Source organism: Protopterus annectens, chromosome 12.part0, assembly GCF_019279795.1.
Source record: "Protopterus annectens isolate FY-2018-M chromosome 12.part0, PAN1.0, whole genome shotgun sequence".
Classification (NCBI taxonomy): Eukaryota; Metazoa; Chordata; order Ceratodontiformes; family Protopteridae; genus Protopterus; species Protopterus annectens.
In genome coordinates, this window is record NC_056746.1 from 873,259,892 (window position 1) to 873,284,976 (window position 25,085).

General features: G+C 43.2%; 1 protein-coding gene across 1 annotated transcript in view; it reads right to left on the bottom strand.

The window, feature by feature from the left end:
- Positions 1-25,085, bottom strand: part of SLC17A9 (solute carrier family 17 member 9) — a 679,555-nt gene that overhangs the window by 386,899 nt on the left and 267,571 nt on the right. The window contains exons 6-7 of the mRNA XM_044089907.1: positions 18,222-18,318; positions 10,739-10,835 (exon numbers count right to left, since the gene is read on the bottom strand). Of these exons, the coding sequence (XP_043945842.1) occupies positions 10,739-10,835; positions 18,222-18,318 (194 nt within the window). The remainder of the gene's footprint in view (positions 1-10,738; positions 10,836-18,221; positions 18,319-25,085) is intronic.

Sequence of the window (25,085 nt, forward strand, 5' to 3'; positions counted from 1 at the left end):
GGATATGATCGACTGTACCCATCTGTCTTGAGTGAGGGAATGCCAGGCTTCTGGGTACAGTGATAATCTTCCCCCAACTGCCTCCAAGGAGGGACAGCCGGGCAACATCTCAGGGATGCTGAAAGGGCTTGTCAGAGAGAGGCTCTCTGTTTCCCTGGTTTTTAGGACCCCTCTGCCTCTAGAGCGCCTGTTGTTGTTACCCCTCTGCCTCTAGGGGTAAACTGACCACGTGAATCCGGGCGTGACTCCTTGGGATTTATGGAACCACATTTTGCCACCTTTCTGTCCTTTGGGGTAAGGTCTAGAAGGGTGGAAAACGGACTCACGGCAGAAAGAGTCTTGCCGTCCTGCTCACACCTGGTCAAAGTTTCCTTCACTTGAGGGCCAAACAAAGCTGACCCATCAAAGGGAGAGTTTGTGAAGGATGCCTTAAAGGGATCTGCAAAGTCACATAGCCGCATCCAGGCTTGGCGTCTAAGAGCCACACCTGTACCTGCGGCCCTACTCGCTCCATCAGCAGCATATGATATTAGCCGCATGGAGGAGTTTGCAATGGAATTAAGGGTTCCTAGCTGCGAAGCAATTTTTTCTTGAGCCCCTGCAGCTGTAGGATCCTGTACTACTTCACCCAGCTCCTTAAGGATATCCCTCTGGAGTCTGGTGAAGTGACATAGGTAATTCAGCGAACGATAGCAAAGGTCGCTGAGGAAAACATCCGCTACGCACCTATCCATGGTCCTAGAGTCCTTATTTGGCGGATGGACGGGTTCGGAAGGATCTGCATGTTCCTTCTTGGTGGCCGCTGCCACCTCCATGCCATCTGCGGGACACCCTTAGTGAGGAATTGCTTGTCACACGGGCAGTGATAAATTTTGAAGGCCTCCTAGGGACTGGCTCTACAGAGACAGGAGCTGCCCACGCCTTGCGGGGAATAACCAGCATAAGGGGTCGAAGGCGGAGACACCCAGGAGGTGGAGGGCCGAGATCCAAATGCCTCTAGGTATACTGACTCATCCTCAGAGGGATTATTGGTGGGCCAGTTTCCCTCTGTCTAAGGAGTTCTAGGATGTCTGAGAAGGAGACATCCTCAGAGGGGATCTTGGGGATCCCTCTGACTCATCAAAGTCAGTATCTGAAGTGATAGACTCGGGGAGTCTACGTGTTTCCTCTTACAAGTCCTCTTCCTAGGAGGATCTCCCGAAACATCAGGAGAATCCTCGGAAGAGGGGAAATTCCCAATGGGGAAACCTGAGGCGGAGGATCTCTGGGTCCTGTAGCAAGAGAAGTGGCAGAGATGTCAACAGGCACTATAGAGGGAGGAGCTAAGGGAACAGACTGCTGGCTGATACCAGTGGCCAGCACACTCTTCATCACCTCGAATGCTCCCTCCCAGGCAGGTCCGAGAGAACCCGTTCAAGAGCTAGGAACTCCAGGGACCACCGAAAGGGAAGTCTCGAGGCAGATGTCGGAGCCGAGCTCACCAAGGCCGAGGCTCCAAGGGGAAGAGCGGTTCGGACAAGGGTCCGATGCCACTCACCCCTCGGAGGAGACCATGGAAGCCCGCCACGAATCCCTCTAAGGAAGGTCTCAAGAGGAGATAAGAGTAGAGGCTGAAGGACAGAAGGGGTATCCGCCCTCAGCCGTAGCAGTAACCATTCGAAGACTCCAACTCCAAGCTCTGGGGTAGAGTTGAAGGAGGAACTGCAACGGGGTGTGGACCAATAGTCGTCTGTTGAGACGGACTATGTAACATTTGGGCCAGTGCCTGTGACTTAAGTAATCTACTGACCACTCTCTCTAAGTCATGGTCCGAAAGCCTGGATGACCTTGAAGATCGGCTTCGATGACTCCGTTCCAAGAGGAGAGGTGAAGCCGGAGCCAAAAGTATCAGCTCCAAGGAAGGAGACCTCGACCTCTTCCTCGAAGGAGCCATCGGAACCGATGAAACTATTGAACCTGTCGGAGCCGACAACTTATCGGAGCCGACAGGTAGCCTCGATGCATCGGTTCCAGCCGGAGCCGATACAGCCACAAGAGTAACGGTGTTGGAGCCGATCGGAGCCGACACCGATGCCTGTGCCACATGGTGGTGGGAGCCGATCGGAGCCGACACCGATGTGGTCGATGCAGAATCGGCACCGATAGCCATCGGTGCCAAAGGCTTGGTTAAGCCAGAATCGGCTCCAGCCGGAGCCGATCTCGACTCAGAACGAGTCGGAGCCGAGGCCGCAGGCTTTGACACAGAAGCCTGGGCCTTGGAAGACTTGGCAGTCTTAGGTGGAGCCGACTTAGCCGGAGAGCCCTCCGGCTTAAGAAGGCCCCTGAGTATTAATTTGTTTCTTCTTTCCTGCAGGACTCTCTGGCTGAAAGAATGACATATAGCACAGGAGTCCTGCAGGTGAAGAGGCCCCAGGCAATAAAGGCAAGAAGTGTGACCGTCTGTCAGAGACATCTTCTGACAGCACGAGTCACACTTCTTAAAGCCTGAGACCCTTTCTTTTGACATGGTGTATACAAGCACACACACACACCAGTCAAAGAATTTAAATTTAAGTATACCAAAAAGGTATAACTACAAACACACACACACACACCTTAACAGGGGGGGGGGATGGGATGGGTAAAGTCTGATTAAAAAAATAATAAGAGACAGACAAATTTCTGTCAGAAACAGTTTAAAACTATATAAAAACTAACAATAAGGGGTTTTTAAGTTAAAAGGGGCTAAAATAGCGAATTAGTAAATCACTTACCAGGAGCTGGTAAAAGGAGGACCTCATAAGCGAAGCGGCAAACGAGATCTGAGTACTTACCGCCTTGCATCATGGGATATGGGGCTGCCTCGAGCTGGTAAAAGTGACTCTCGAGCTTAGCAAGTGCCGAGTCGGAGCCGAGGGATCGGCTCCGAACCCATCAAGCAAGAATGAAGGCGAGATTGACAACTTAACATTCTGCATTTTTCGCAAATCACTGGGAATTAACATCACTACATAATGACATAGATTTTTTAGTTTCACACTTCATATCTTTCAGGAATTATTCTAGCAAATTTCTAAGTTTATAAGAGCAATATTTAAAAATCTGTTCCAATTTTTAAGCATTTGTACACCCATTATTTTAGGCTCAGTCCAAGTTTCTTGCTTTATGAGTTTGAGAGGTATGCTGCTGTTGCTTTAGTTGACAGCTGGACGTGCAGTGCTGTTTGGTTGAATGGAAAGTACAGTTTTGTATCTACCATAAATGTAGATGTCCGAACAGGATAGCATCTGCAGTCCTTACAAATGGGTTGTCCTGTCGTCAGGCAGCCCTTCGGTCGGCCGGATTCCAAAGTCTGGGTCTGGCCTCGGCTGGTGTCGCACTTCACCCGACGTCATAGCTGCAGTTCTTCGGGTATAAAGGCATCAGCCGACGCCATTTTCCACAGTGTTTCTTGCCCCAGATGCCAGTTGCCCTCTTGGATAGCTAAATTTTTGGATAAATGCCAATGTTTCCAAATAGTAGAAGGCAAACACAAAAAATAATCATGTATGTACATATATACAAATGAGATCCCCCCCAGCTAGCTATTAGGTGGGCAAATACCCTAGGAGTACCACAGAGGGGAAGGAGGGTGGGTAATCCTGACTGCAGATGCTATCCTGTTCGGACATCTACATTTATGGTAGGTACAAAACTGTACTATGTCCTTCAAGGATGCATCTGCAGTCCTTACAAATGGGTAGAATACCATAGCCAAACTAGGGGAGGAGGAAGAAGAAATTATGGTGTAGTTAGGATCCCTTGCAAAACAGCAGTGGCAAACCCTGCTCGGGATCTAGAGTATAATGGTAAGTTATAATGCTTGGCAAATGTATGCACGGAGGTCCAAGTAGCAGCCTCTATAATGTCCTTGGTAGCCACTCGTAAGAAAGCTGTGGTAGTGGCTGTAGCCCTTGTAGAATGAGGCCTTATGTTCTGTGGAATTTGCTTTCCATGGTAGGAGTAACAGAATCTAATGCAATTTCCTATCCACTTGGAGATTGTCTGTTTGGAAATTGCTTTTCCTTCCCTTCCTGTTGCATATGCTACCAGAAGCTGGTCAGATTTTCTATTGCCCTTGGTTCTGTCCAGGTAGTAACGTAACTGTCTATGTACATCCAAGGTATGCAGCAGTCTTTCCCCCCTGTTCTGTGGATTGGGAAAGAAGGTAGGTAGGTGGATTGCCTGGTTTAAAGACACTCTGGATACCACCTTAGGCATAAATGTAGGATTAGTTCTCATGGACACTCTATCTTGATGGAAGATTAGGAAGGGTTGTACTGCCATTAAAGCCTGTAGTTCCGAAACCCTTCTTGCTGAGGTAATTGCCAGCAGGAAATCAGTTTTCCAGGATAGGTGTTGAAGATCTGCTGTTGCTGCTGGTTCGAAACGGGGAAGTGTCAATTTTTCTAGTACAAAGTTCAAGTCCCATGCTGGTAATGGTGGTTTCCTAGGAGGTTTTACATTCTTAATTCCTCTCAGAAACTGCCTGAGTAGAGGATGCGAAAAGACAGGTGGAGCTGTATTCTGCAGAAATAGCTGATGCATGTATTTTGATGGAGGAATAGGACAGGCCTGTATGGAAAAGCTCTGCCAAATACTCCAGGATGTTGGCAATGTCTACCTTTGACACATCTTTGCCCCTGTCGGTACTCCAAATGAGAAACCTTTTCCACTTTCCTGCATAGTTCCTTCTTGTTGAGGGTCTGCGGGCCTCAAGGATAATGTCTTTAACCCTTTGGGATAAATCTGGGTTAGTTGCTCTTATGTAATGTTCCAGGCAGTCAGTTGCAGAGTTTTCAGGTTTGGATGCAGGATGTTGTAGTTGCTCTGAGTTAACATCAAGGGAATCACGGGCAGTGTCCACATTCTCCCCCGAGACATGCTCCTCAGTAATGGGTACCAATGTTGTCTTGGCCAGTCTGGAGCTATCAGAATTATCCTTGGACGTTCCTCTTTGATTTTCAATAGCACCTTGTGCATCAAAGGAAGAGGGGGAAATGCATATGCTGTCAGGCCTTTCCAACTGAAGGATAGAGAGTCCACCTTCCAAGCAAGTGGGTGGTATGTCCTTGTGCAGAATTTCTTGAGCTGGTGACTGAGTGGGGATGCGAATAGGTCTATTTGTGGCAGTCCCCATTTCTTTGTGATGGCCTTGAAGATGTCCGGGTGTAGCATCCATTCGTGAGCATCCGAGGTAGTTCTGCTTAATATGTCTGCTAGGATGTTCTCTTTTCCCGGTACAAAAATTGCTTGTAACTGAATGTTGTAACTCAGAGCCATATTCCATAGGTCCAGGGCCATTCGGCATAGAGGATATGAATGAGTGCCTCCCTGTTTGTTGATGTACCACATGACTGTGGTGTTGTCTGTCCTTATCATCAACTGGCCTTCTTGGAGGAATGGTCTGAAATTCTGGATTGCTAGTTGTACTGCCAGCATTTCTTTTTGATTTATGTGCAGGTGCAGCTGCTCTGGAGTCCATAAGCCTTGTATGCACTTGTCCAGCATGTGGGCCCCCCAACCGAGGTCTGAGGCGTCCGTTGTGATGGTTTGGCTTGGTTGAATGCTGTGGAAGGGCAAACCTGGGTTTGACTGACATGCCTGAGCCCACCATAGGAACTCTTGTTTCAGGCATGGAATTAGTGGTATTTCGGTTTCTAAGCTGTGCCTGTGTTGAGACCATAAATTCTTTAGGTACCACTGTAGCTTTCTCATATGCAGTCTGGCATGGGGGACCAGGATTATGCAGGATGCCATGAAGCCCAAGGCCTGCAGTACTTTCCTTGCTGTTAGTTTGTTCTGCTTTGTTAATGCCAAAAGTAGAGAGGAAGTTGTTCTTGTTTTCTGCAGTTAGGAATGCCATCTGTTTTACTGTGTCCAATTCTGCACCTAAGAAGGTTATTGTTTGGGATGGTATCAGTCTTGATTTTTTATATTGACTGTGTATCCCAGGGCCTGTAGTAAGCAAATGACTCTTTGTAAGTCTTCTGTTAGCTTGTTTTTGTTGTCCGCTTGTATCAGGCAGTCGTCCAGGTATGGATAAATTTGGATTCCTGAAGCCTGCAGTGAGCGATTACTGATGCCAGGCATTTCGTGAACACTCTGGGCAGTAGATAAGCCAAAGGGCAATGCTGAGAATTGATAATGCTCTGATCCTGCAAGAAATCTGAGGTATCTTCTGCAATGTGGTCGTATGGGGACGTGCAGGTATGCCTCCTTGAGATCTAGAGTTACCAGCCAATACTCCTTGCCCAGCATGGGAAGAAGTTGCTGTAGGGTCAGCATTTTGAATTTTGGAACGATGATGAATGTGTTTAAAGCGGACAGGTCGAGAATAGGCCTCCAATTTTTTTCTTGGTACCAGGAAGAGTCTGGAGTAAAATCCCTTGCCTTGTTCCATAGGTGGTACCCTTTCCACAGCTCTCATCCTTGCTAATTGAGCTATTTGTTTTAGAGCTTCTGTCTTTTGATTTGGTGGTAGGTTTGGCATTCCTCTTTTTCTGGGTAAAGTGTGGAAATGAAACCTGTAGCCTTGGTCTATAGTTTGCAAAATCCACTTGTCTCTTGTGATATAGTGCCAGTTTTTTGAAAATAGTGCTAACTTTCCACCTAAGGGTGCTGCTATTTGTTCCCTGGTAGGCGGTGTCAAAGCCAAGTCACTGTGATTGTCCTGTTGCAGTGGTAGTGGCTGTGTCTGTGCCTCGTTGGTTGTTACCTTGCCACTGGCGTCCCCTGTAGGCACCTCCTCTGGATTGATTTCTGCCTCTTGAACGCCTATTCCTGCCGCTCTGAGTTTTAGAGGAGTCTGGAAAGGACCAATTTTTGGAAGGCCAGTTCCTGCTAAACCTTGGAGGCTGAACCTGTAAGAAATCTTTTACTGTTTGTACAGATTTTGCCTTCTCTTCCATTTTCTTCAGTACCTGTTGGGCAGGAGAACCAAATAAACTGACCTTATCCATAGGAGCATCTAATAGCTTTGCTTTAACATGATCCGGCAAGACCTGCTCTTTCAACCATGCATGCCTTCTTATAACTGTGCCAGTCATGGCTGATCTAAATGAAGCCTCCAGTGCATCATAGCCACATTTTAAGGAATGGTTACTAACCTGCTGAATGCTATTCACCATTTCTAGAACATATTTCTTATCTAAAGAATCATCCGAGGACAGTTTCTTAGTTAACTGATCAAGCATAAACTCTTGGTATTGGATCATATGAAACTGACAGTTCAATGCTCTAGCTGAGAGAGTAGCAGAGGTGTATACTTTTTTACCCCATCTCTCTAAGGACCTGGATTCCCTTTCAGAAGGGAGGGGTTTTTTAGCTGAGGTCGAAGCTACTGCCTTAGGCCCCTGGGAGATAGTCTCAGGATCTGCGAAAGGAGCCTTGTATAAATGGTGATGAGTGTCCGGGACCCTGTAGAACCTATCGGGCTTAGCAGGGGCTGGAGGTAAAGTATCAGGAGCAGTGCAAGCATCATTGAATGCATCATCCACAACAGGAAGAACTGGAGGTATAGCTAAGGGCCTATGTTGCGGTAAGTGTAAAAAGGTCCTAAGCCTTTTCCTTGAATCTGAGAAATCTTGCCCCTGCCATTGGAATTGCTCTCTCATGGCATGTAAAGTTTCCCCAAATGAAAATTCCTCTGGTGGAGAAGCAGAAGGAATCGATTCTTCAGCATCTGAATCTTCATAAGTAGAAAAAGGAGCCTCTGGATGGTCTGTATTGTCTGTATCATCAGAAGAGTCATCTGAGGACACTGGCTCAGGGGGCTCTGCTCTAGGTCTCTTTGCTGGAGGTTGAGAGGCCCTGTCTGGGTGAGATTGGGATCCCCTTATTAAAGAGATGAGATCCTCTGCCAGAGTAAGCATCTGGGAACTGGAACTGGGCCTGTGAGAGGGGGGCTTAACAGGCACAGACTTAGAAGTTTTGGCTGCTTTAGCCCTGGCAAAGGCCTTTATAGACATGGCTGCAGGAGGCCTAGCAGCACCACGTGCTGGGGTAGAAACATCCAAAGGGATGGTGTCCGATAAGTCTTGTGAAACCACAGAAGTAGGTAAAACTTCAGAGGCCGATTCAACTAGGGTAGAGGGGGCCTCGGTAGTAGTCATGGATTCGGCTGAAGATTGAACCGTTTGCTCGGTTTCGGTTTGCTTAACCGTGGTTTCGGCCGAAACCGCGGACCGCGAGTGTCGGTCCTTTTCTTTGCATTTCTTAACAATTTGAGTAGTCGGAGGATCCGACGGCATTATGTACGCAAAATCTGAGCCGAAAAACTGTTCAGCAAACTCCGACCGACGTCTAAGCGTTTGTCGGTTGAAAGAAGCACAGGCTAAACAAGCTGCTACATCGTGGTCTGGGCCTAAACAAGGTAAGCAGTAAGAGTGGAAATCTTTATGAGGTATTTGTTTCCCACAAGTTAAACAGTTATTCACTTTTTCTGACATCGGCTGAGGCAAGAAAGAGTCCCCAACGGGGTACTTAGCTTTTTAGAAGTCTTGAAGTAGTATTCGGTAGTAGTAATCTCTGGATCTGCCCGACCGGCACTTGCGAACAGCTTCTGCTTGGCCACGCGCAAGAAAGACTGAGGAAAATGGCATCGGCTGATGCCTTTATACCCGAAGAACTGCAGCTATGACGTCGGGTGAAGTGCGACACCAGCCGAGGCCAGACCCAGACTTTGGAATCCGGCCGACCGAAGGGCTGCCTGACGACAGGACAACCCATTTGTAAGGACTGCAGATGCATCCTTGAAGGACATCATCCAATTCATCAAATGAACATTTGTTACATCAAAACAGTTAACAGGAATATATACAAGGTATGTGTATGTATTTGCGAATGTGTGTGTTGGTAAGAGTAAAGATTAGGTAAGGGGATAGAACATGTGTGTGTACGAATGTAAGCATTTAATGTTAGGGTTAGGTTAGGGAAGAGATTTAGTGTATGTAAGTGTGTGTGTGTGTGTGTGTGTGTCCCAGATGTCTTGGGTAGTGGTAGTGTTATGGGAAGGGGGCCCCTTGCTTCACCACAGTAACACCTGCTAACACTAGCCCTGCTCCTGCCTCTAACATTAACACGCGTCTTAACTTAAAAAAAGCCCTTCCCATAACAGTACCAACATTCAGACAAATTTATCATGCATGTAGGCGTGTTTTGAGTAGTGCATCAGAAAAGGAAATTGGTTTCCTTTTTTGATGTACTGAGGGTCTAGTTGTTTTATGTAATAATGAATTACATGTTTTGGTGAATGTTTTGTTTTTGACCAAGTAACACATCGACCAATCATTACATAATTTATACATATATTTATTACACACACACATATATATTTATAGTTAAACACACATACCTGTTAATACATTTTATATATATGTATGTGTGTGTGTGCGTGTGCGTGTGTGTATGCATACACCCACAAAGTCCCTTCAGTGTGAACACCCTAGGAAGCTACTCCAAATGATTCAGGCTAGAAATCATTAATTCTGTTGAGTACAGGGATGAAGTCCCAACTACGATATCCTGACTGGTGTTCATTTAGTAGTCCTGGCAACAGCAGAGCTGCACGGCGATGAGAGGGACTGATAAGTCTGTGTCCTCTCACCCCCCCTTTCTCTCTATCAAGGGGCAAGGCATGTATGCTGAGAAGGTGTGTAACTAACATTGTGCTGAAAGTGCATACTGTACAGCATGGAGAAATACATGCCACGTCACAGAAGGACAGGTCTTCAGAAAAGATGAAGTGCAATGTGGAATGGAACCCTATGCTGTCCCGCTGCATGTTACTTGAGGACTGGACCCTCAGATGGGCACATCAACATAGAGGTGGGGACATTTTCTTCACATGTTCACGTGACAGTTTTGTGCATGAACCAACACAGTGTGATAAGGCTTAAAATGCTATACAACAGCCTCTCTCCCTCTTTCTGGTAGTCACAGTCTCACCCCTAGTAGCCACAGGGGAATTAATAGGCTAATTTGGTAACTGGAAGGAAGAACGGATGGTCAGCAGACGGGGCAGAAAGAGCAAAAAATCGAGAAGAGTTAGCTTGGAAATCCATAGAGCTTATGATCAATATGCATAAATCACATAAAATCATATCAATAGCTTAGACTGGGAAAGAGCCTCGGTCAGTGGGGATCTCAAAGCGGGGGGGATGTCATGATAATCAAATGAACGTTACACAGCTCTGGCTACTCAAAAGGCTGTGGTGACTTGTTCTCATTTTTTGAATATATCTGCCAGAATTCAATTACCGCAGAGCAAGACTTTTTTATCTCTCTACTACTGCTGTATATCCTAAACCCTACCCCGGAGGATTTCAGACACAATTCTTATTTGCACTGCATGTGGTAAGATCACAGTGGGGTCTGAGACAAGCAAGTGTCTCCCAGGCAGCTGCTTGAACACAACTGCTACAAGTAAAAAGGTTTACATGGAGGAGAAATAATGAATATACGCCTAACCCCAGCCACATGAAACTGAACTGAAATTACGTGATGGGCTTTTACATTTCTTTTGTCCACATTTATTTACTTTTAATGGATGGATTACTTACATAGTTTAGTAAATGTGTTATGTATATGTACTTCAACAAAAGCTTTAAAAAAGTAAAAAACGTACACCTTAAATTGTTTAAATACATTATATGAACTTATCAAAATTAACCTCTGCAAATATGTCCTATCATTCGTAGGAAAGCCAAAGTGAACATACCTTTGACTCTGGGAATGTGTCCTTAAAGAAGGTAGGAAGCCATGAGGAAAGGGTAAAAAAGCTGCCACTGACACAAAGGTGAGAGAGGATAACTGCCCTGTAAAAAATAAGGGGGGACAAAATGTTTAAAAGACTCAAAACAGGGAAAAGCTGCAGTATTTAACAAAGCCAATACATGTTCCAAACAGCTTTTTAATCAAGGCCAAAGTGACAAGCACTGCTAAAATCCAGGTAGGGTAGTGCAGTACAAATCCAAAAAAGTACAGTAAGATCATATGCTAAGACATACTACAGCTGAAAAACAAACACAGCACTCAAAAAGATGCTTCAGATTTTAAAGCAGACGGTAAGAAACTGTGGTCCTCCTACTCTGTGGATAGCACTCACCTTCATGTAACAAGTGCAAACAGTGCCTACTCTGCTTCCAGTACCTTGTTTCTTTCCCAACAACTTTAAAAATGATGTGCGTCTACCCATAATACAAGGAAGCTCCTAACAAAAACAACCCTGCATGAATCTTCATTATTTTCACAGATTAAAAACAGAGAGACAAACAATCCCTCTTGGGACCTGTTGGCCTATATACCTTGCCCATTCTCCTGTTTTTGGGGTAAGATACAGATGATAATTCTGCAAGCTCCTACATAAATAGCCTTGATTTCTGTCCCATTAAGTCTTAAATTCTCTCACCATTTACGAGCAGTGTTTCTAAACTTCCCTTTCCAGGGAACCTGCTTGCCTGTGACACCTAATAACTGTAATGGAATATGCAGTACACATTCCAGTCATTAATACTCAAGAGCACAGGTGTAGCCACATTGTTTTTTATGTAGCTGTGAACCAAATTGTGATATGTAGCTATCCCCAAACACACACAAACTCACATTTAGTCCCTCTTCTATCCCCAAACAGGACAGTTCATTTTTTGATAACACATCTTTTCAATACTGGAAAAGACTGAAATGTCATGCTTAAGCAAAAATCTCAGTTAGCCAGCCACAGTTACCGAAATTAAAAAAAAAATGCCATTTAGCAAAATAACCACCACCGTAACAGGTACAAGCATGCAAAATCTGAAGGTAATGCTACTCAATGTTAGAAGTCTAAACCTCAAAATGCACTCTCTCGAGGCACTCCTACAAATGGAGAACATCGATATCTGTGCAGTAACTGAGACCTGGTTCAAGGCTCCAGAGAGCACCCCTGCAATACCAGGCTACAACTCTTACCACACTTTTCGGCCACCAAACCAGGACCGAAACACTAAAGGTGGAGGAGTGTCAATATTCACCAAGGATATTCACACCACCAGGCTAGTTGGCCAACACAATGTGTCTGAAATTCTCCAAGTGCAACTAACACTAGGTAAGACTGCAATCCAAATTGTAGCTTGCTACAGATCCCGCACCATACCCCAAGATTCTCACTACACCTTTCTAAACATACTGGAAAATATTAAGATAGAACCAAACACCCTAATACTGGGTGATTTTAACTACCCTGTCATTAACTGGGAAAACTACTCATGTCCCAACACCTTTGCGCAACGGTTCTTGGAATTCATAAATTCCAACGCCCTGGATCAACTAATCCACAGTCCCACCAGGGGCTCCAATATCCTAGACCTGGTCATTACCAACATGGGAAATCAATGCTCCATACCTATGGTCACCCCCTCGTTAGTCAGGTCTGACCATAAGCTAATCACCCTTAACATCCACATCCCACCCCCACCCCCCAGTAAGGAAACCACTGTAAAAAACTTCTCCAAAGCCAACTTCACAGAAGTGACAAACTTCATGACACCCATGCAGACGGGAACTGAAAGTTCAACTGCTGAATCCTACACTAAGGCACTGTACGAGCACATCCACTCATGCATGAATCGTGCCATCCCAAATAGAACCAAAATGCTCTCATCCAAAAAAAGGAAGCCAATCTGGTGGTCCCCTGCCATAAACAAAACTTTACAACAAAAGGAAGAAACTTTTGCAGAAAAAAGGAAAATCCCAGGATGCAATAAACTCCCTTACTAGCCTCAGTAAGAAACTGAGATGCCTCATAAAATCCTCCAAAGCTAGTTACGAAAATAAAATTGCCAAAGATTCCAAAGACAACCACAAAGCATTCTATAACTATGTCAAGAATCTAAATGGCAATGCTCAGATCTGCTCTGAGCTAAAACAGAATGACATGAAATATACTGAACCGAAGGATATTGCCAATATCCTGGCAGATCGATTCAGTGCCAACTTCACCCCCCTCTCACCCCCTAAATGGCCCATCTCAATACCGGAAGATTGCCAAATTCCAGTAATAACGGCCACACAGGTACAAAACGCACTCTCTAAAGCCAAGAATACAGCATCCATGGGACCAGATGACATCCCGGGCTGTGTACTACATGAACTACAATATGAACTGGCACCTCACCTAAGTGTCATGTTTAATCATAGCTTCACCTCAGGTTTTGTGCCCACTGAGTGGCGCAGAGCTACAGTTATCCCAATCCACAAGGGGATCCACCTTGGATCCCGGAAACTACTGTCCCATCAGTCTGACAAGCCTTATCTGCAAGGCCATGGAGCGTATTATCATGGAACTTATAAACAAAGACATTGGCAACCTTCAAACACTGGACCCCACCCAGTTTGGGTTTGTGAAGGGCGATCTTGTCTCCTGAACCTGATTGACTTCTTTGAATCAGTCTCCAGAGCCATGGACAAGGGTAAGGTGGTCCACACAGCCTATTTAGACCTTGCCAAGGCCTTTGACACCATCCCCCACTCTGGAATCATAGATAAACTTACTAAGTTGGGCATTAATCCCTATGTCACCCAATGGGTTGCTAAATGGCTTACTGATAGAACCCACACTGTAAAAGTAGCCGACTCCAAATCCAGCTCCAGACAAGTGACAAGTGGAGTACCTCAGGGTTCAGTCCTGGGGCCACTCTTGTTTGGCATCTACTTCTCTGAAGTACAGGTCAACACTAAGGGACTCTGGCTAACAAAGTTTGCAGATGACTGCAAACTGGGAGCCATTACTGAATCCCCAAATGATGTGGATAGTCTACAAAAGGGCCTTACAGAAACAGATGCTTGGTGCCAGAGACATGGGCTCAAGCTCAATGCCAAGAAATGTATTGTTATCCCCTTTGGGAAAAAACATGTATCCATGAATTACCATATAGGTGGCAGTACACTAAACACAGAAAGTGTGATAAGAGACTTAGGGACACAGGTGGACAGTGGTCTCACCTTCCATAACCACATCGCCACAACAGTCAGGAAATCATTCTATGTGGCACACCTCATCACGAAGGGCTTTTCATCCAGAAAAAAGGAGGTCATTGTCCCACTGTACTCATCCCTCATTAGACCCATTATAGAATACAACACTTCATTTGGTATGTACCTCTCAAGACATCTGCAACAACTGGAAAGGCCTCAGAAATACCTCACTAAAAGAATCACAGGCCTAAAGCAGATGCCCTATGCTGACCGCCTTAAAAAACTCCAGCTATACTCTGTCGCATATCGTCTACTCAGAGGCGATCTCTGCTTAACATATAAGGCCATGTCAAACCCAGAGCTGTTGGACATGCTACACTTAAAGAAATCCCAATCCCTCAGAGCTACACACTCCAGGGATCTAAACCTTGTCATCACAATAAACAAAACATGCTGGAGGGATAGGTTCCTGACCCAGAGACTCCCCAGACTCTGGAATAGATTGCCCATACATGTCAAGTAGAGTGCCTCTTTGGACCTCTTCAAGAGGAACCTTGACGATGGGAGAAAGGAAATTCACCCCAGGGATCACGTCAGTCGCCCTGCTAGACAGGGGTCCAGGAAAGTAAATAATGTGGGAAGAAATAGCCAGGGAATTGTTATGGCTAGGCTTGTATAGGCCCTAGGGCTGATAGCCTAGTACCAACCTATGAACCAACCTATGAACCTATATATAACCACAAACCATGACAAACAGAAACACACCACCATTTTTAAATTTACATTCTTGCACATCTCACTGCACAAAATAAATGCATTATTTTTTAAGCAGACTACACTACATTATATGCTTAGCTATGCCCCTGCTCCATAGCTCATAACTCTTCTTTTTTCTACATCCAACAGCTTATAGGATCATAGGAAGTTACTAGGCTATTTGCCCAGAGACCCTTATAAACCTTATAAAGAGTTTAGCCCATGTTTAGACAAGTCAGCACCTGACACAGGTGGAATCCCAGGGATGTATTTTCTGTATCCCATCCAGTTTGTGCTTAAAACGGGGTAAAGAGGTACTCTGTTTGATGTGGAGAGGGAGTCTATTCCACAGATGGGGGAGACATCTGGACACAAATCTGTCCTGTCAACAAATCCTATTGATGTCACAGACCAGGTTGAGGCCACGCGTGCAGGTTACTTGGGTGGAGCTTGACTTGCAGATATGTAGCAGTCCCATCAAGATAGGGTCCGAGATCACCTTGTATGCCAGACAGAGGTCACCTCTGAGGAGTCTGTATGAAACTGAGTAGAGGGATAGGGCTTTTAGCCTATCTGTGTATGGCAGATTTTTGAGGCCCTGGATTCTCCTGGTGAGGAACCTTTGTGGTCTCCAACTGCTGCATCTACTTTGCGAGGTACATGTTGAATGGGGCATTGCACTCAATAATGGGCCTTATAAGGGAAGAATACAGGGATGTTATAACCTCCTTGTCCCTGGATGAGATACCCTTACTTATGAGGTGGGCCATGTAGAAAGATTTCCATACAACGGAAGCAACATGGTGGTCAAAAATCAGGCTGCTATCAACCTGGGTGCCCAAATCCCTCACAACTGATTGTGTGCTTAGGACATTGTTATTAATGTGACAATTTGTAGGAACGTCACTCTCCCCAAAGGGATGATGATGCATTTTTTGATATTCAGCTTGAGGCCAGGTTTCTGGCACCAGTCAATTTATAGGTAAAACTTTCTTGGAGGATGTCCACATCACTAGGGAAACTGATGAGAGTGCCCAGCTTGCAGTCATCTGCAAACCTGGTCAGCCATAGCCCACTGGTTTTTGGCCTGCACTTCAGAAAAGTATATCCCAAATAACAGAGGCCTCAACACCGAAGCCTAGGGTATGACCCTTGTTACGGATCTACTGCTTGAGGTGGCTTCCCCTACTTTAACTAGGTGGGCTCTATCAGTGAGCCAGTTAGCTACCCACCTGGTAACATATGAATTTATGCATAGCTGACAGAGTTTGTCTATTATGCCCGAGTGGTGGATAGTGTTGAAGGCTTTGGCCAGGTCAAGGTAGGTGGTCTGCACCATATTTCTCTCGTCTCTGGCTTTGGTAACTTTCTCAAAGAAGTCGACCAAATTTAACAGACATGACCTCCCCTTGACAAACCCAAACTGTCTGGGATTCAGTGTTTGGAGGTTGCCAATGTCCTTGTTAATGAGGTCCATAATAATCCATTCCATGGCCTTACAGATCAGGCTAGTTAGGCTGATGGGTCTATAAATTCCTGGATTGATGGACGCTCCATCTTTGTGCAAATGGATGACAGTGACTGTCCTCCATTCACTTGAGACAAACCTGGTACTTGGTCTTTGGTTGAATAGGGTGCCTAATGGTGCTGCAAGTTCCTGCCAGAGTTCATGTAAGATGCAGCCTGGGATGTTATCGGGTTCCATGGAGGCTGTATTTTTTGCCTTTGAGAGAGCAGTGATGACCTGTTCCCTAGATATAAGGAGAAGGGGGCAGGTACTGGGAATGTCCTGATTTACTGACAGGGGTGAAGTTTTCGCTGAATCTGTCAGCAAGCAAGCTCGCTATATTTATGACATTTGTATATGTGGTGTCCTTGACCTGGATGCTTACTTTGAGATTGTGAACATAGATGAAGGCCTTATGATTGTCTCAGGTGAAGAACACCTTATGATTATCTCTAGTAGATGTGGTCAATTTGGACTCAAAGTTTGATTTGGAGGATATCACCAGTGCTTTGGAGGATCTCACTAGTGCTCTTATTTACTTGTTTAGCTAAGGAGAGATTGCTTCCAATTGGACACCTGCTCCTTCTTGGTCCTGGACAGCAATTTATTCCTTTTGTTATGAGTTTATTTATTGCAGAAGTCCAACAGACAGGTTTACTCTTCCTTGCAGAGGATGATTTGGTCCTGTCGGGTATTCCTGATTCCATGCATCTATAGAAATGCTCATATAGTGCTTTGGTATAGTTTTGGATACTGGTGCCAGTTCCTAGAGAGGTGGGGAGCTGTGAAGCGGTTTATACCATCCCTCAGGATGCTGTAATCAGCTTTGGAGAAGTCTTTTTTGTTTGACCCTAGCTAGGGGGGGGGTGGAGGAGATGGCGACTTCAAAAGTGACAGCTTTAAGGTCGGATCTTACCAGGGAGGATGATACTGTAGGGATGCTGCAGTGGTTACTCATGTTGGTTAATACCAAGTCCAAGATATTATCACCTTTTGTGGGGGTATTGACTAGCTTCTTACATCTTCTATGCAGTAATATATTAACCAAAAAGCAGGACAAGCAAGTGACAAACAACAGAATTGACTGTGATGAAACCACAAATGTGAAGAATCCCTGTGATACAAATAAGAGCTATGGAATTAGGAAGCAGACAGTGAGCCAGAAGTGCTATAAGATGTTTCAGGCAGTACAATGGCATTTGTCATTCCTTCACACTACTCTCCACCTCCATCTGCAGCCTTTATTAAGTTATGCTAGTTTCCATTTATGCTAACTCTTTAATACTTATCAGCAGTTGGTTGGTTAAGTGACACATTCCAAATCACTGGCCAGATGGATCACAACTGACCAAAATGGTCAGTCAGAAGGAAAATTACATATGAGAATTTTTTTCAGCTGAACAAGAAAAGCTACCATTTGCATTTCTTGTTCAGATTCATTTTTTTCAAAGTTAATGTGCCTAAACTTGACACTTACTGCTGCAAATTCAGTACAGTGATAAAGTTACAGAAAAACAAAAGTACCACATATAGTCTGCACTTCAAGCACTATCGGCTTTCATGGTACAAGGTAGCTCATACTGCACTATAGGCATGGCTAACACCATAGCATGACTAGCGGTGTCAGAATTAATGAGGGGACTCTCTACATTATTACTGTCTGCAGGGAGTAAAACCTCACTCTTAACTGACTGAGAAAAATCCCTAGTTCAACCTACATCACAAAACAGCAACACTGCTACAGAGAAGCATTTTGGAATACAGCCTGGGTCACCTTATCTCACAGTGGTTTCTTTTCACTTTTCTTTTTCATACAAAAGCTATAAAGATAACTGAAACCATCATGAAGTGACACAATATAACAATGGACCATTACCTTAATGACTACTTCCTTTTCCCCAGAATAAATATTTTGATGATGGTGAACCTTGGACCTCTAATATGCATCAAACTTACTTTGTATAATATACCACTAGATAGCACTTACCACACAGGGGCTTTCTTAAACAACTGCTTCCATGGCACTTGAGCATGCTTTGATGGAGATACATAAGCTCCAGCGCTTTCTAAAGACAACAATGGACCTGCAAAGAGAAAGGTTTTAAATGCACTGCGATGAGATGACAGCCAGCATAGTTCAAGTGTCATCCACTAAACATCATAAACCAGTGTAACACAGAGGTCGCTGATGTAAAAAGTCCAATAGCACAAATGATATGTAATCCAATCTACAGCATGTCTAGCAGTGTAACACCAGCATCCTTGCATTAATGATCAATGTTTCAGGGCTACAAGCTGGCCACAGTAGCTTCATTCCCGCTCAGATTTCAGTTTATTTCACAAAATGTTCATATGTTTATATATTTTTTTTGGCAATTAAGAAGTTTTAACTGGGCAGAGCTAATTTTAGCAGAAGCCCACCAGATAAGCACCATATTTATACAAAATACAATGCTTTTTGCAATAATTTCTACAGGATCTGAAAATAAATACATAAATATAATCTTTTCTCACACTTTAGATGAAAAACATAAAAATGTAGTACATTTCTGACATTTTGGACACACACACAGCAGATAACAAGGAACTAATACATTGTACTCTCTCTCTCTATATATATATATATATGTATGTATATATATATATATATATATATATATATATATATATGGGAACACTACATAATCTCGAAAGTTTGAAATACCGAATTTCAAACTTTCGAGACCATATAGCCGAAACACCAAACTAGCGAAAGACCAGAAGTGCAAATTTCAAAATCCCGACTATCGGGAGTTTGAAATTCGCGCTTCTGGTGTTACGGTATTGTGAAAGGGCAGATAAGTATTTCTGTTTAACTGTGTTGGTTAGAGGTTTAGAGTGTAAGTGTGTCTTGTGAGTGCGATGTGTGTGTGTGCGAGGGGATGTAGGCGTGTGGTGGTGTACTCATGTGTTTGTCTGGGTAGTGCGACCTTGGAGTTAGAATATTTAAGAAGGGGGGCTGTGGGGGCCACAGCCCCCCACATGGAGGGTGCTTGTCTGTAGGTTAGGTTTGTGCATTTGTGTTTTGGGGGAAGGTGTGTGTATGTGTCTGTGTGTGGTGTATGTTGTGTGTAGTTTTCGGTAGTTTGAATTTCGCGGTTTTGGTTTTACGGTATTGTAGTGTTTTGGGTGTTTGGTCTCGGGATTTTGGGCGTCGGTAGAGTGAGTGTTCGGTATTTAGTAGTGGTTCTATAGATATATATTACATATATATATATATATATATATATATATATATATATATATATATATATATATATATATATATACATGTATAGATATATATATATATATATATATATATATATAAAACGTGTGCGTTTGTGTGTATGTATGTGTATATGTGCATATATAAGCTAAGAAAATTTAATTCTGAAGAAAGCATGTGCGTACACACACACACACACACACACACACACACACACACACAGTTTTCTCTTGGTTTTATCTTCACTGTCTTTACATCTCATGACTCCAAATGTTTTGCTCTTTTCCATCCCGGTTCTGACACCATGTTGCTTTTATGCTGGTACACAAATAAACTGAGTCTTTGTGGGTTCTGATGTATTTCTATTCATTGCCTGACAAAGATTCCCAGTGAGTACTATTTTTAGTTTTCTCCCCAATTAGTATATATAAAGGAGGGAGTGGGGGGAAGCCCTCTACATGGAGGGTGCAGGGGGACCAGTTGTGTCATATATTCATATAGACATGAGCACACACATTTGCTCACATGTCTACTCGTGCGTGTGTGTGTGTGTGTGTGTGTGTGTGTGTGTGTGTGTGTGTGTGTGTGTGTGTGTGTGTGCGTGTGTATTTGTAAGTATTTACAAAACCCTTTGCTGGTATATGCTAATATGGCAGATGGATTTAGAAAACCTCAACCACTTGTGTTTGAGAACTGAAGAATATTTGAACAGCAGTATGATATTTTTATACAAGCAGTTTAAGCAGATAGAGATGCACACACAAGGGCATTTATTTTGCTAACTCTAGCAGGATCTGAGGCTACAGAAAGAGAGCGATCATTTGTATATGCACCAGCAGTATATGAAGGTGAGGGTGCAGACCACTATATTGTTGTGCAAGCTAAGACCCAGAGAGTTTAAAATGCAAGTTCAAAGAAATGTGCAACTCCCAAACGAACATTAGAGAGGTATATGTTTTACACACAAAATCAGAAGCCAGAGGAAACATTTGCAGCTTATATAACTGACTTGAGGAACAAGGCTAAAACGTGTTGGTGTGGTGGACTTGAAAGATGAGCTGATAAAGGACAGACTTGTATGTGGTATTAGCAGTGCTGCATTGCAAAATATTTTGTTTCGTGACAGTGATTTGACATTAAGCAAAGCAACAAAGATTTATCAGATTCATGAGGTGACAGAAAGGCACACGAACATGCTTACAAGTGTCAAAAACATGGTTTCAGTAAACTCCAGAGCAGACAGACAGTATGCAACAAATGTCAAGCAGAAACAGGCCTAAGCAAAAGGCACCCAACAGGGTTTCCAAAGAAGGTGCCAAGTTTTCCAGAGAGTTCCAGCAAAAGTGCAAGCTCCACCACCAACTCAGTGCCATACAAACATGAGACAGCAAAACCCAAGTCTAGCTTTGTTAACTATTGTTATTGTGATGCAAATCATGAGTCTAAAAGAGAGAAGTGTTTAGCATATGGTCAGCAATGCCATAAGTGCAAGAAATGGAACCACTTTCAAAAGTTTTGCAAATCAAGTAAGACTCACACAGTTGTAAAGAAAGATCGCACAAGAAAGCAAGTTGATCAAGTAGAGCCAAAGCAGTCAGCTTTCTACACGGATGGTGCATCAGTGCTGGGAGAAAGAGTTGATGCAGTAAACTTCTTGACAAGGAGTAAAGTGTTTTGCACAGTTCGGATCAATGGGAAATCCACAGAGCTCAAAGTAAACACTGGATGAAAGTGCAATGTTATATCAGCAGATACATTTGCAAAAGTGAGAACCAACGAACAACTCAATGTAACCAGCACTGCGAGACTTGCTGCGTATGGAGGTGAAGAAATTCAACCGAAGGTTCAGTAATACTTTCATGTTATTTGGCTAGGAACTGTTACAACTTACAATTCTATGTAGTTCAATGACCAGTGCAATCTTTACTAGGTCTCAAAGATAGTATGAGAATGAATTTGCTTTCTTTTGCTAAAGTTCATCATATGAGTGCAGTTCCAAGTTCAAGTTTTTCAGAAGCCATTTTCTCAGAGTATGCTGATGTTTTTGATGATAAGGTGGGCAAACTTCCAGTTCTGTATTCCAAGAAATTAGACCTTGAGGTCACTCCAGTGGTCAGAGCAGCAAAAGCGTTCCAATAGCAATGCAAGACAAAGTCAAAGCTCAGTTGGATAAGATGGTGCAGCAAGGTGTGATTTGTCCAGTCACAGAACAAACTGAATGGGTGTCATCCATGGTAGCCACTCATAACAGAGGCTCAGATGAAATCAGAATATGCACTGACCCTAGAGATTTGAACAAACCATTAGAGAGGCCATATCATCCAATGCGCATAGTTGAGGAAGTTGCAGTTCTAATACCAAATGCCACTGCATTATCTGTTTTGGATGCAGAGAGTTTATTTGGCAAGTGATGCTTGATCGCAGACTTTCATTTCAAACTACTTTTGGTACTCAGTTTGGCAGATACAGATTCTTAAGGATGCTATTTGGAATAAATTCTGCAAGTGAAGTCTTTCAGTGTGCAATGGAACAAATTTTTTTCAGGTTATCCTTGTGCCATAATAGTAGACTATCTATTACTTGGAGGCAATGGCGAAGCGGAGCAGGACAGAAACCTCAAGAAAGTACTAGGCAGAGCATGTGAAGTCAATTTGAAGTTTAATCCTCTGAAGTACAAATTCAGACTTCCAGAAGTAACCTACATAGGACATTTGTTACAAGACATACAAACAGCTATTTACGAGATGTCAGCAACAGATAATGTGCAAGGTGTACGGCGTTTTCTTGGCATGGTCAACTATTTGGGCAAATTTATACCAGATTTCAGTGAGTTGACAGCACCTTTGAGAGAGCTAACATGCAAAAATGTTGTATAGTCATGGTTACATCATCAGAAAGCATTTGATAAGCTTAAGCAGAAAATTTCCATCCCCCCACTCCCCACGTTAAGGTACTATGATGTGAATAAACCAGTTGTCCTATCCTGTGATTTTGGTCTTGGTGCAGTGATTCTTCAAGAGGGCAGACCAGTAGCCTATGCATCTAAGACACTAACTCAAACTGAGATACATTATGCACAAATTGAGAAAGAGCTTTTAGCAATAGGTTTCACATATTCCAAGTTTCACAATTATATTTATGGAGAAGCTATTCAAATTGAAACGGATCATCAGCCTCTAGTTACTATTCTAAAGAAGCCTATGCATTCTGCTCTGGTGAGATTACAAAGACTGATGCTCAAATTGCAAAATTACAATTTCAAAATGGTCTACACTAAAGGTAAATTGCTCTATCTGGATGGTACCTTGTCCGAATTACCTAGAAGTGCAAAAGAACAGCTTGATGCTGAAACCTTTGACTTTGATGTAATGTCAGTGCGTAATTTTTCTACCACTAGACCAGCTGAGAGATCACACTATGACTGATCAGATTTCACAAAAGCTTAATCACTACATCAGTGTTGGATGGCCATCAAACCAATCTAGTGTATCACCTGAGGTGCAATCGTATTTTCCTCACAGAGATGAATTGTTGATGGAAGATGGCATTATTTTCAAAGCTCCTAAAACTGATGTTCCTGCTTCCTTACAGCATGAGTATATTCAAATTTTGCATCGTGGTCACCCAGGTTTATTATCCACTAAGAGAAGGGCAAGAGAACTAGTAATTTGGCTTTCATTATCAAAAAACATTGATGAGTTCTTTCTTCTTGTTCAGTATGTAATAGTACCAGAGTGCATTTGCAGAGAGAACCACTTCAGCTGAATCCAATACCTGAACTACCTTGGTCTACTGTAACAACTGATATCTTTAAATGGAATAATCAACACTATTTGGTTTTGGTAGACTCTTACTCAAACTGGTTTTAGACTGATCTGCTACCAAACTTAACCTCAACAGCTGTTATCACTAAGCTAAAACGTCATTTCTCAGTTCATGGTAGTCCACACAAACTTTATTCTGACAATGGTACTCAATTTACTAGCCAGCTGTTTCAGAAATTTGCAACAGAATGGGACTTTGTACATGTCATTTGTAGTCCTGAGTATTCTCAATCCAATGGTCTAGCTGAACGAGCAGTACAGACTGCAAAGCAATTACATGAAAAGTCAAAGCGTGACAATATCGATGCATTCGTAAATTTACTTTAATCTCAGAAACATACCTTGTGACGATATTCTTGGCTCACCTGCTCAAAGACTACTTTCCAGACAAACTAGAACTACGCTACCTATTTCATCACGTTTGTTAAGCCTAATTCTAAGAACAATAAAACCATCAAGGCTCAATTGTTAAAGAAGCGTAATATCCAGAAATCTAGTTATGACAGATCGAGCAGATTACTTTATTCATTGAAGGAAGTGCAGACAATACGAGTTCAGACAACAAAAGGTTTTGATCGACCAGGGCAAATAGCAGGCACTTGTGCCGAACCGAGATCTTATTAGGTAAGCTCCGAGGGTGTATAGTATAGGAGGAATCGTACACATAATCTTCTTGTACCAGAATCATCACCATTGCAGTCACAACATTGTATCTGTGACACAGACTCTAAATCAAAGACTGAGTCAGACATTGTGCTCAAAAGTCTGATTCTGTGCCAGAAAGTAATTTGAACATTCCACAGGTCAAATTTTGCAGAAACTGTTCCAGTTGTTAAATCTGATTCCCAATTTTATGTCACACGATATAGATGAGTTTCTAATCCTAGTGTGAAAAACACAGCAACGTGGACTTGACTGCACATATATGTGTACTTAGTATTATATAATGCATGTCTTTAGATTATCTGTGATTTCTGCATGCTAAATAATCTCATGACAAATTGCATAATCTATTTCTCAAAGAGGGAGGATGCAGATCAGAGTGTAGCATGTGTGTGCTATGTCTTTAACAAGCATGGGAGGCTGTGTGTGCAATCCCTAGTGCCATTTTGTAGAAGCAGTCAGTGAGTGAGCACGTATGATTGCAGCAGCTATTTTGTATATAAGTTACTTAGACATAGTCAAATAAGCCTTTACAGGGATGTGTTTGTATAGAATAAAGCTGCTTAAACAGAACCCATGAAAACTCGTGTATTTGTGTACCAACACGAAAGCAACAGTATGCATGCACAGAAGTATGTGAATGGTGATTAGACCATTTTATATGTATGTTGTGTGTGCATGTGTGTGTTCGGAAATCAAACCATAATTACTGGGAAAATACATAAATTATCATTACAGAGCACTTTGAGCTGAACTTCTGAAGTCCAGAAATCACTAAGCTGAGGACATAGGACACTGTTCTGCAGAAACTCTGGCAGGAAAACATTTATAGTTCCTGCACAGCCAGACTCGTACAAGAACCACAGAACTATCATGGTCTGTATAAGTCATCAAGGGCCAGTGCAAAACTAACTGTTCAGAAGGCACACGCATTTCAGTGCCAACATCTACACAGGTACCACTAAGAAGATTTGCCTAACTGTAGTTAATAGACAGGGGCTTACTGTTTACTGGAGTCCAAATCTCCTCTTTCAAGAGTGACAGTAAGTAATGATGCAGACTCACAGAGTGTAAACTAGCAGTCTCAGTACTTCTGAACAGAATACACTAAACAAGG